Here is a 12,854-nt window from a genome sequence, read left to right on the forward strand (position 1 = left end):
TTATCCACGCCTGTTTCTATCCAAATACTAACTGATATGGTCTTCAAGACGATGTATGACTTTTAAGTCATACACCTAGACACATAGACGTAGTCACATAGACGTATTGACGAAGAATTATTGTTTCCAGGTTGCTGGCATCGTTCTTGCTCTATGGTTGGCCCATACAATCAAAACAGAGGACAAGGGAAGAGAAACCGCTTAATCTCAAAACGCGCTATGAAAAGTTAATAAAAAACCGCTACAATACTACCACTTTTATAAGTTACGCCGATGTACATGCGCAGAAGTCTTCTTTTTGAATGGCGCGAAAATATCTCACCCAATCATAGCACGCATCCGTCTGCTATTGGTTGTTGCCTACGCGCCATGTTTTGTACGCGCGAATTGTGAGTGAGATAGCAAAGGTCTCTGTTGTTCTTGTGTTTAAAATCTTAACGTCAAGCAATAAGGTCTGTATTTCATTGGTGTACATTATGTTCGGCGTCAGGTTGCGCTTATAAAAGTGATAGTACCTACTGTAATTTATCATTAAGGAGCACCGTTTTAAGAGATTTATTTTTACACAAAACTGTAAATTCGAACGGTACCTACCTTCTACGTAAAATATAGTTAGTATCACTAGATTTGTAGTTATTATTATTATTTATTTTAGAATAGAAATTGTAGTTGTGGTAAAATTAAGTGGTTAAAACTTAATAAGTTTTTATTATGATATTGCAATAATTTATTTAAATGTAAAATAGGCATTTTGGTTCTGCTTTGTACCAAAATGCCTATTTTAGAGTAGAGATTTGAAATAGATTTGAGTAGAGATTTGAAATAGATGGATTTAAAATGACCAGTAGAGATTTAACAAGTTTTTTTGTGTTAAGTAAGTACCTACTTGATTTTTGAGTAACTAGTGTTTATTATGTACCTTTATTGTAAACCTTTGCTGTGTCTGTTACCTGTTTTAGATAAAATAAATATACCAGGTAGGTAAAGTTATTTATTGTGTAGTTACCTACCAAATCACAAATTATTATTATTTCTTTAGACATTTTAATAAAATTTATTGTAATTAAATCGAATAGGTACGTAAATACACCCGTCTTTTCATAAAACTTTTGTGTGAAAGTAAATACATAGGTTTATCACAGAATTATTATCACATACGGGCTTTATGAAACATTTGTATACTTCTAAGTCCATGTCGAAAAGATAAATAATTCATTTTTGATATATATACCTACTTATTTGAAGATAAATATTACATTTGATAACTTTTGCAAGTATTTTTGACATTTACCCTATCTAAAGGTAAGGGATGTCGCACTGAATTTGATATGGGTGCTAAACTAATTTAGTTGTTTACATTTTAGGTTAAATTTTTTAGCATTTATAATATTATTATTATTATGTATTTGCAAATTCTAGTTATTTATATTATTTTAAAATTAAAACGTAATTCTAAAGGGAAAGGATGAGGATACAGTTTCTAGCGGAAAAATTGATGAAATAAAGTTAAGCTGATGATCAAAACGGTGTAATTACCTACACTTCAGGTCAATATAATTATTTTTAAATCCAGACGTTTTTGGTCCGTTGAATAAATAAAATCTAACTTCATTTAAATGAATTAGTATAGTATTTAAATTAAGTCAAAAGCATCAAAAGTTGGTGATTTTGATTACTGAATACAAACTTAATATAATTTCCAAGCAAAATGGCATGAAACTGTGCTAAAATCGCGTCCAATGTTCATGATTTCGTTGAAAACTGTATAAAATTACAGAAAACATTCAATTCAATTTTCCGCTCCTCGTATAAAATTTTATTTCATAGAATTACACCATTGATATTCATCATAAATGTCTTAGCTGATACCGGCTGTACTCGCATGGTTAGTCTGGACTGTTCTTTAGTTAGTTCTGGACTTCTGGACAGTGGCGTGTACAGGTGCTGAAGCTAGGGTAGGCATAGCTAGGTAGATACATATTTAGTGACAGGTTATAAAGAAAGGAACTTTGAACTAGGGTAAGCAGTGCTTCTATGCCTCTATGATCAGCACGCCATTGCATCCAGGGTCCTTTTTCATTTTTAAATTAATTATACTGACGATCTTAAGTTAGAATTAAGTTAACATAAAATAAGTGTGTGTGCTAAGCATTTACTAGTCAAATAAGCAACCAAAACTACGTATGAAATTTTATATACAAGTTTATTATTTAAGTTTAATATACAAAGTAGGTATTATATGTTTCTTCATTTTTGTATTGTTTAAGCATTTCTTAGCATTAGTACCTACATCATTTCTTGGTAAACAAATTCGTATTTATTTTGGAAACGATTTATGACACAATAGTTTCGAGTAGAACTCTAGATGGTTACGTTTTTTTAAAGAAATCTCATCAAAATATCATTAGGTAAGTACTTAAGTACCTAATGCATAAGCATTATATTTTAGCAATTGCAGTTTCACGCATTGCTGGTGCGAATCTAAAAATAAAAAACCAGCCAATGAGGGTTCCGTACTACGGTCGTATTTTTTCGACATTTTGCAGGATAATTCAAAAACTATGATACATAAAAATAAATAAAAACCGGTTTTAGAATGCACAGGTGAAGACCTTTCATATGATACCCCTTTTGATATAGTTATCTTACTAAGAAAATTGAAAATACTAGTTATTAGTTCATGACCACAATTTAACTTTTTTTGTGTGATGTTACCACAAATTCACGGTTTACAGATTTTTCCCCAAATGTCAGCTATAAGATGTACCTACCTGCTAAATTTCATGATTCTAGGTCAACGGGAAGTACCCTGTCGGTTTCTTGACAGACAGACAGACAGACAGACAGACAGACAACAAAGTGATCCTATAAGGGTTCCGTTTTTCCTTTTGAGGTACGGAACCCTAAAAATGAGCGTGGTGCTCATTTTTTATTTTCATTTATTAGAATCTTTTCCTAATGCTTTTTGTAATGACGATGGTGATTTTATAAGTTTTTAAGCAATAATTAATTTATCGTTACCCATTCCTACCATACGATCCAGTTACAAAACAGGCGATTAAAATTGATGTTACAATTAGGGTTAAACCTTGACCACCAATAAAAGCAAAGTGCGGTACCTAAGTTAGTATTCGTATTTCCACTAAGGTCAAAGGTAAGGTCCAAGGTTTCACAAAATATCCTGACTTGTACAACCCATTTTGGCTTTGATTGACGGTTAAAATTTAACGCTAACCATAACCTAATTTAAACCGCCTGTTATGAAATGTAAGAATTAATGTCACGCAATGTAATGTAAGAATTACTTAAATGATATTTATATGTTTTTATAGGTATAAAGTTATTTACCTCGTACCTATGGATTAACCTATCTGGTTTAGCGTATTTAAGTAAAACTTCCTTTTGTTTTTAAGATATTTTTATTAGTGTGTAATACAAAAATGTTGATATAAGTATCTTCTTTAATAAAATGTCAGTGTTTGAAAACAAAACTTTGACTTATTTTACTGATGCAGTGCGTAATGAGCCTAAATCCTAATATAAGTTACCTATGTTTTGCTATGTTATATCATAACAAAAAGGACTTACAGACGAATTTAATAAAACTTTTGTAGAGCGCTATCTCCCTCGCACCAATGGACGTTTTGTATGTTTTGTCTCACTCAAGCGCGCCAGATCCGTCAATAACTGTCTACTTATTCGAAATATTACCTACTTAGAATAAAAGAAAACTGAATATTTAAATAGTAAACAATAATTACTTATTATTTATTTTACACACATGTTTATGTCAACTACTTTTTATCACAGTTACTACTTCAAGTTGCCTAGGCACCTAGTATCATAGTATAAAATAATTAAAAAGGTAAGTACCTATTCTGTTAATTCCCTTAAGAATATTAAAAACAATTACAGTGATGATAGAGACTAGTGATATATGTTATAAGGCCCAATTTTTCAATCGCCATAAAAACTTAATTCGTCTCGCACTCCAAACAAACGTAACAAGGGTTGTTACACCAAGGCCAGGCAGTCACGAACACATGAAGCAATTTACTGCAATACCCAGCAATGCCTGAAAATTTCAGCAATGTTATGCGAAATAATTGCTCCACTTATTACTCCAGATTTATCCATACGTGTTGCCGAGCAACAATTGCTTAATAAATTGTCCATTAGGTATTCTGCTTCATTTTCATCCGATATTCACTTTTGTGCTTAAGCTGTGTTCAGATAATAAGAATAGGATTTTTTACTTTAAGTATTATTTAATAATGTTGACTAATCCTAGGTAGCTTAAGAATTAGGACCAAAACTTTATTAGGTACCTACAAGTAAGTTCTAAATACACAAAAAATATCTTATTCTAATGAGTAGGTACAGTAGAGATTCGCAATTTTTAAGAATACTTTTCTCGTGATATGAACACAATAGGTGAATACTTAAACATTGAAAATACCATTTATAAACTTCGCCGACATCAATCTAAAGGGTAATAGGTACAAATAACAATTATCAATAATTTACAATAAAAAAATTAAAAGTTATACTTAATTATTTAAATTTATTCCAGAATAGAAGCTATACTTACCTACTTAGTGAGTTTTACTTATAAAGTAAAAATTGTAAAAAGAAAATTGCTGAACTTACGAGTACGTTTAAATCAGTTTCGAACCCGTTCGAACTTCGTGGTCAATACCCGGATCGGTTTTTGATCACCGAACGGATTCAGAACTACTTACATAGGCGATTTCCGAACGGATTCGGAACTACTTGAGTGATTTCCGAACGGATTCGGAACTACTTGAGTGATTTCAGAACGGATTCAGAACTACTTGGGCTTAAGTAGATACATATCGATAACCCTGAATTTGTGACAATTAGTAGGTACAATCCTATTATTTTCTAAAACATTATGTTTCGAAGTGCGCCTGCAAGTTCTGTTGCAACTTTCGGCGTTCGTTCCTCACGGTTCTTGCCATCCACAGCGCAAGAATGATGCAGATGATCTGTAATCATTCGGCAATATGTAGTTTTTATGATACATTAGTCTATGCTATCCATCTGTCCATCCGTCCGTAATAGGTGGAGAGTTGAAATGATCACAGAGTATGTATTTAACACCTCCGTATGTGTAATACCCCGGTGTGGCGGTTGCAACCACAATTGCAACTAGATGGCGATATTCAATCGATAACAACTCATGACGTAGTCCCGAACAAATTTACCGCCTACAGTACTCGCACTAACAGAGTTTTCTGCAATCTGGACTATATATAGAAGTTTCAAATTATATTAAAACAGTCGGCCCAGCTGGCGCTACCGAGCAAACCAACCGCTCGGTGGGAGATCTCCTTTTGGTACGGTCGAGCCTGCACACCGCTCCCGTACACCGCTAAACTCCCACTCGAGGTTGCTACAGCGATTTACAGGCCGACCTAGGGTCTCGATTCTCGCACCCGGGATCTCATGATCCTTGATGATGGCCAAAATAAAACCGGTCAAGTTCAAGTACGATGCGCATACGAAGGGTTATTTACCATACCATACCATACCATTTTTAAGTAGAAAACTGCAAGTTACCGATAGACTGCGCCATCTAATTTGATTTAGTGAATTATTTTTACGTGAACACATATTTTTTTGTGGTGTAACCACAAATTCATGGTTTTCGGGTTTTCTTACTTTAAGATCTACCTACCTACCTGCCAAACTTCAAGATCTAAGTCAAGGGAAGTACCCTATAGGTTTTCTTGACAGACACGACAGACAGACAGACAGCAAAGTGATTGAAGAGTTCCTTTTTAATTTTAAGGTACGTTAACCCTAAAACAAGGCACTAAGACAATGGTGTGACACAAACCTCAAGCAAAGTAAAAAGCACGCCAGTCGATATGAAAATTTTCCCCTTGAGTGCTTTCTTTTGCCTCAGTATATCTTCACAGCCCCGCATGTAGTAGGACTTGTTGTTAAGACAAGTGGAGTGGAAGTGGCGTCGCGCATCTCCCTCGCGCAGCGGGTGTGCGCGTGCGCAGCATGATGCGGGGATCTCGCGCTGCAGGATGGCGTAGTCTTGAGGACCGTCAACGCCACAGCATTGGTTCTGTGAAAAGGTATGCCTAAGAAGTTACAGGTTGAAAGGGCGTAAGTATAATTATTTTAAAAAGCAGAAATAAAATTATTATTATGTACTAGCTGCCCTGGCAAACTTCGTTCCGCCTAACATCATCATCATCATCATCATCAACCAATAGACGTCCACTGCTGGTCTCTTGTAGGGACTTCCACACACCACGGTCTTGTGCCGCCTGGATCCAGCGGCTCCCTGTGACTCGTCTGATGTCGTCCGTCCACCTAGTGGGGGGTCTTTCAACGCTATGTCTTTCGGTGCCAGGTCGCCATTCCAGCACCTTGGGACCCCAACGTCTATCGGTTGTGCCCTGCCCATTGCCACTTCAGCTTCGCAACCCGTTGAGCTATGTCGGTTACTCTAGTTCTCCTACGGATTTCCTCATTTCTATTTTGATCACGTAGAGAAACTCCAAGCATAACTCTCTCCATCGCCCGCTGAGTCTAATAGTCGATTCAAATTTTTTAAATTTTTCTCTCCGTAAGAACCATCCTCATACTTCAAGGAATATTATAAAAAAGAATTAGCGAAATCGGTTCAGCTGTTCTCGAGATTTGCGATCAGCAACACATTTAGTGATTCATTTTTATATTATAAGAAGATGTACCTACTGTATGGTTATTATATTATAATCGCTTATGCCCGCTACTTTTTTCGCGTGGACTACACTTTCATTGCCCTATTTTCAAAAGTCCTTTATTAGTGGATGTCTACGACCTACGTCATAATAGCTATCTTTCAGCTCGATCCGTCCATTAGTTTGAGCTGTGCGTTTATAGATCAGTCAGTCAGGTTTTCCCTTTATAAATTTAGATTATAAAAGTCCAGAGAAATCAAGAAAGAATCATCTCCTATTGGTAGGGTGATGCCATTCTTGGCATCCATTGGAGTTTCTATTTCTATAAAAACAGTACTGAGTTACTATGTAAGGTGTATAGGTGTATGTAATCACGAAAATTGTACACAGTATAAAAAAAATTATGCCTGCATAGGTTGGTGCCAAGACTACAGACTGCATTCCCGGCTGATCCTTTGCACAAAATAGAACCAGCCCGTCTGTCATCAGGTGAAGTTAGTCCGCTTAGTAGGTTTTTATTCCAGGAAATAAAGTAGGTATTTGCTTCCTTACCTCAGATTGCAAATCATCCCAGTACACAGTGTGGTTCGGCCCCTCATCGTCAACCGTGGAGTTCCTGTAGAACTCCACTCTCAGCTCACTAGAACCGCCGACCCAGGCGCTGAGCACCGCCCCCCCAACTCCCACCACTACTTCTATGGATACCAGGAATATCAGGAAACAGGCATGCTGAAAGAAAGTTCAAAAAAATCAATTAAAAACCGGCCAAATGCAAGTTGGACTTTATAGTCCGTGACAGGTTGAGATGGCAATCGGGGTGTGAGGCGGGGGGCTTTACGGGTGTGCGGGCGTTTCCTCCCCGATTGCCATTTCATACATAATTTAATCATCACCATCATGTCAATCAAAAAGAGTACGTACTTTAGTAAAATTTACCACTTCGGTAAATGACTTTGACTTTGACTGTAAAGTGGAACAAATTAATAGCACCAGATCTATCGACAAGGGCCACAATGTCTTGCATATTTTATAAGCAATTGACATTCGTTAATATTGATTTTCATGCCACATGGAGTTCGCTTTGTTCAAAAATATCGGTTAGGCCTTTTGATATTATAGACCACCATAACATAAAACTCGCTGTACCTACTACGAAATTCCTTGTTCTTACTGACTGACTGAAAGCGTTTGCTTCTATTTGAAAGTTGCTTGATGCGCAATTTTTGTTCCTTTTAAAGAGTACAGTGAAAACAAATCTTTCACAACCTTGGTTGCCAGATAGGTACCTACTCTTTAAAACATTAGACGAGGAGAATTGACGACAAGGAGCTATTTAAATAAGTAACTGTATCATCATCATCATCAAGCGATAGACGTCCACAGCTGGACATAGGTCTCTTGTTGGGACTTCCACACACCACCGTCTTGCGCCGCCTGAATCCAGCGGCTCCCTGCAACTCGTCTGATGTCGTCCGTCCACCTAGTGGGGGTCTGCCAACGCTGCGTCTTCCGGTGCGAGGTCGCCATTCCAGCACCTTGAGACCCCAACGTCTATCGGTTTTACGAACTATGTGCCCTGCCCATTGCCACTTCAGCTTCGCAACCCGTTGAGCTATGTCGGGTTACTCTAGTTCTCCTACGGATCTCCTCATTTCTGATTTGATCACGTAGAGAAACTCCAAGCACAGCTCTCTCCATCGTCTAACTGTAATCACTGTAACTGTATCATAAGACGTCAAATCCTTCCTCATTTCTAATACGGCCTACTACAGATTGTCCTTTCCGGCGTTCGTTTTCCCTACGATTCTTATTCCGATCGATACCGTTAATATAGCCTGGTAAAATAAGAGCACTTAAATAGGCATTTTCTAACCAGGCGTATTTCACCTTAAGCTGTAGGCTTTCGAATACCAGATTTTCTCAATACCGGTATTAATACCGAATTTTTTTTTCAATACCGGGATCACGGGATCCCGGGATTGAAAAAAATGTCTTTACTTCTAGCTTCTCGCTTCTTGCATCTCGCTTCTCGTTTCTCGTTCCTAGTTTCTAGTTTCAGTTTGTGATCAAGTCGTGATCGTCACACTAGCTGTCATTATCAAGAGTCTGATTGCTGTTTTACTTACCACATACAGAATCTTCACGTTCTCTCTCAAAGCGCCAATGCAACCCAGCACAGCTGTCAAGACCAAGCCAAGAGCCAGGGTAATGAGGAAGGACAGCACCGCTCGGGACAGAGCTGAATGCTGTTCAGGCCTGGACTTGCGATCGCGCATGTCGATCACGCAGATCGCCATGAGGACTAGGCCAAACAACTGTATGAGAAGAATCAACCTTTTAAAGACCTATCAAAGGCTTTCCACATTTATGTAAAACTAGCTTATTCCCGCGACTTTGTCCACGTGGATTACCCAAATTTCAAACCCCTATGCCCTATTTTACCCCTTTAGGAGTTGAATTGTGAAAAACCCTTTCTTAGCGGATGCCTACGTCATAATAGCTACTTATTTGAATGCCAATTTCAGCCCGATCCGTCCAGTAGTTTGAGCTGTGCGTTGGCAGATCAGTCAGTCACCGTATTCTTTTATGTATATAGAGGAAACTAGTATTTTGCTCGGTGCTCGAGCTGCTAAAGCAGCTCTCGAGATTTTGAATTTTTTCCCAGCTCTCTGCTATGCTAATATTTCGCCGTACATTTTCTGTGGAAAAATAAATTCCGCCATTTTGATTTTTTGTTCTACTCATCGAGTAAACCTTCGAATCCTGATCATCTTTTGCCAAGAAACCACTCTTCCATCTTTTATTAAATTTGTATAGCGGCAATCTTTTTTTCGCCTTTTTGAATTTTTTTTTAATTTTTGCCAATTGGATGAGGTTTCGAATGACATTTGCTCGAGCACCTCCCACCTATCTTCAATACCTTAAGATAGCTCTTCACCCGTCTCCGAAACCCTCAATCATCAGCTCTCTCCATGTTTTTCTCAGAATGAATTTTTGTCTTCTGTATGAAACCATTATTGAAAAAAAAATCATACAAAATTTTACAGGAGGAAATTTTGAGAATATCTCGGCCGCCATCTTGTTTTTTCAATTTTTTCTACTATTTCTATAAACTGTTTACTAATTTCTTCAATGTTTGTTTGCACACCCGCACGTTACCCGCGCTATCCCGCACCGGGTTAGCGCGAAGGCTATGCGGGTGTGCGGGGCGTCCCCACCCCGACTGGCATCTTGACCTGTCGCGTACTAAAAGGTACCAAAACACGTGGAACAATAGACCGGTTAAAAGCCGTAAGCTGTTTAATTAAAAAAATGTGCAAATTAAAACACAAAGCTCGTGATTACGGACCATTAAAATTTAAAATGGTCGCTCGATAAACTCACAATGAAAGCTATGTTGAACAGAGCCAGAAAGAACTTCATACAACGAATGCTTCTAGGCTTCATGATACTGCACACCTATTTCCGAACTTTGACGTGATTATCTTCCACTTGAATGATACTCTTGAATCTCTCGGTATTGGCTGAAATTTAGATTTAAACTGTAAAAATGTCTTTTTTAATTTTATTGGAAATGTTACGCTTGAGCTAACTACTGTAGCCTTAGCTAACTACTATACAAATCATGCCGGCGTGGGATGGTGCCAAAAGATACTGGCTGTTTATCCGGGCGGGATTTCCAGGCAGACCCTTTGCGCAAAAGAACCTGTAAAAACCCCTAAAAATAATTATATTCTAATATGGAAAAATTAAATTGATAGCTATGCCAGGATTCATTGGATTCGCTAGACTAGTTTTAATCCATCAAGGAACAGCTATACTTACTTAATAGCCTCATCTGGTGACAGAAGGGTTGGCTAATTTTTTGCGCAACGGATCAGCCTGGCTGTCCAGCGCGGAAATGCAGCACACATTCTTTGCACATTTCACGCGGACATGATTTGTATTGTAATTACATAAGGCTAACTTTAAATTTAATTGTTGTAATACATAATTTCATTTTAAAAAAAACTCTTCATGGGCGATTCTTTGGCAGGCGCTTGTTAGGTGCGATGCAAGAGAAGGTTGGGTATATAGCTTCAGTTTAGAACTTTTGCGGCTTGGAGTATAATAACAATATCTGACACACCAAGAGACAGAGCTTTATCCAGTGGAAACCTCTGATAGATACCCATCTCATATTCGAAACTAGGTGGGCAAATTCGATGAAAAACTTTAGTAGGTGTTTCTTATCCCTATTAGGATGACGACCTTTCTGGGGCAGTGGTGAGCACTGTGATCAGCCAATTCGAATTCAGGAACTCCCAGGCAAAAACTCCTCCTTGGCGCAGTGGTAAGCGCTGTGGTCTTATTAGTGGGAGGTCCCGTATTAGTGGGTTCGATTCCCGGCAATGGTTTGGAATTTTATAATTTCTAAATTTCTGGTCTGGTGTGGTGGGAGGCTTCGGCCGTTGCTAGTTACCACCCTACCGGCAAAGCTGTTCCGCCAAGCGATTTAGCGTTCCGGTACGATGCCGTGTAGAAACCAAAGGTGTATGGGTTTAATAAAAACTGCCATACTCCTTCCAGGTTAGCCCGCTTCCATCTTAGACTGCATCATCATTTACCACCAGGTAAGATTGCAGTCAAGGGCTAACTTGTATCGGAATAAAAAAACAAAGCAGATCTTGGTTGTGGCTAGTTACCAACTTTCCGGAAAAATGTGCCGACAAGCAAAAAAGGGGTTTAAATAAACGAGCATACCCCTCCCAGTCTGCTTCTAATTGCATCGCCACTACCACCATGTAAATTGCTGTCAAGGTCTAACTAGTAGTTTAAAAAAAGTTATTAGTAGTAGGTACCACTCACGCTAGTATAAGCTGTGAAGCCACGATGGTCGTAGAGAGATGTCCGCTGGCGGTGACGTGGGGACACAGAATGAGGTGGTGTTGGTATCGATCATTGCATTCACCCGGTGGTCATTTACTGACCGCGATGGAGTGATAAGCGGAGCGTGTTTTATTGTTTTTGTTTAGCTTTAAATTCTTACCACGGTGATCGCTGGAGAGATCAGTGCTGAAGGTGATGTGGTATCGATCATTGCATTCACCCTATGATCAAAACTGGCCGATGTAGTGATATTATGCTGAGCGTGCTTTATTGTTTTTGTGTAACTTTTAAATCACGGGGTTTAGTCGTTTAGTCATGGGTAATTTTTGCTTCCTGTTGAAAATATAAATTACTCGAAAAATAACTTATAATGCTTGCAAGCATTTATCAAAATCCACTTTGTGTAGGTAGGTTTATTCCGAGACTTTGACACAGTGGATTTAACTTTTTAAAGACTGTCATTTATTTGTTCCTTCCAATATCATCATCAAACTCTTTTGAATCGGCAAATAAATTTCTTTAGCAAAACAATGGTAAGACTGATCTTACCATTGTTTTGGAACATCTATAAAACGTACGTACCTACGTAATTATGTACGCGGCCAAAGGTGATGAACGATCTTTAGAAGGAGACAGCAAATTAATTGTAGAGCACTGTCTCGGTCGTTGAAACCGACAAAGCGTCAAATGAGTATGAGGGAAAGAGACAGCGCTTTACAAAAATGAAATGTCATTCTAAAACCCGATGTTCATCACTTTCGGCCGTGTGTTTCGTATTTTAACTTTTTAAGCCTGATAATTATTTTGTTGAAAGCTTCTGACCTGGAATTTCTGTTTTGTCAAACAGCGGTTTTAAAAGTGTTTAAAAAATGCAAGCAGACCTACCGCAATCATCTATTTCTTTGCAACAACAAGAAAATGTAGAACATGGGAAAACATATGCCTTTTCCCATCGATTGTGGCACACTGTCTTTGTTTCAGTACAAATATCAAACGACTAGTATTGATTTTGTAGGATGAAGTTTTGTTTCGTTATCGTTTGTAACGTAAGTGTGTATTATCATTTATCACAAATGTACCAAATGTACTGACCAGCAGCTGCAAGCGTTTATACCAGTATCATCATCATCATCATCATCATCAACAAAGCGCTAATGCCCTGGGTGGGTCTTGGCTTGGTCAAACAAACTCCGCCATCGGGGCCAGTCAGAAGCAGCTTCCTTCCAGCTCCGAACCCCCGAAACCCTCATGTCCTCTTCCACTCTGTCTATCCACTGA

The 12,854-nt window shown here is 38.1% G+C and overlaps 2 protein-coding genes across 3 annotated transcripts in view; one reads left to right on the forward strand and one right to left on the reverse strand.

Moving 5' to 3' along the window:
* LOC117996471 (23 kDa integral membrane protein-like) overlaps window positions 1-12,854 on the forward strand; it is a 191,256-nt gene that overhangs the window by 31,111 nt on the left and 147,291 nt on the right. The window contains exon 5 of one of the 2 annotated variants that reach the window (XR_011238541.1): window positions 131-469. Coding sequence is in view for 1 of the 2 variants with exons in the window: in XM_034984529.2 (XP_034840420.1) it covers window positions 131-205 (75 nt within the window). In the remaining variant the exon portion in view is untranslated. Of the gene's footprint in view, window positions 1-130; window positions 3,445-12,854 lie in introns of those variants that run through there. The other variant, XM_034984529.2, reaches the window with a different exon arrangement.
* On the reverse strand, window positions 3,421-11,616 carry LOC117996470 (23 kDa integral membrane protein-like). Its single transcript, XM_034984527.2, has 6 exons — window positions 11,556-11,616; window positions 10,092-10,231; window positions 8,834-9,022; window positions 7,260-7,436; window positions 5,864-6,103; window positions 3,421-5,009 (listed from the first exon to the last, which is right to left on the reverse strand). Exons 2-6 carry the CDS (start codon window positions 10,152-10,154, stop codon window positions 4,914-4,916), a joined length of 765 nt encoding a protein of 254 aa, XP_034840418.1. The 5' UTR covers window positions 10,155-10,231; window positions 11,556-11,616; the 3' UTR covers window positions 3,421-4,913.

This window comes from Maniola hyperantus, chromosome 3, assembly GCF_902806685.2.
Source record: "Maniola hyperantus chromosome 3, iAphHyp1.2, whole genome shotgun sequence".
NCBI classification, from domain to species: Eukaryota; Metazoa; Arthropoda; class Insecta; order Lepidoptera; family Nymphalidae; genus Maniola; species Maniola hyperantus.

Bases quoted from the DNA above. Each gene is read 5' to 3' on its own strand.
- LOC117996470 (XM_034984527.2), bottom strand. From the start codon at position 10,154: ATGAAGCCTAGAAGCATTCGTTGTATGAAGTTCTTTCTGGCTCTGTTC. The intron at 9,023-10,091 runs GTGAGTTTATCG...CTTCTCATACAG, and splicing joins TGTTCAACATAGCTTTCATT to TTGTTTGGCCTAGTCCTCAT. The intron at 5,010-5,863 runs GTTTGTGTCACA...GAATGATTACAG, and splicing joins TGCTTTTTACTTTGCTTGAG to ATCATCTGCATCATTCTTGC.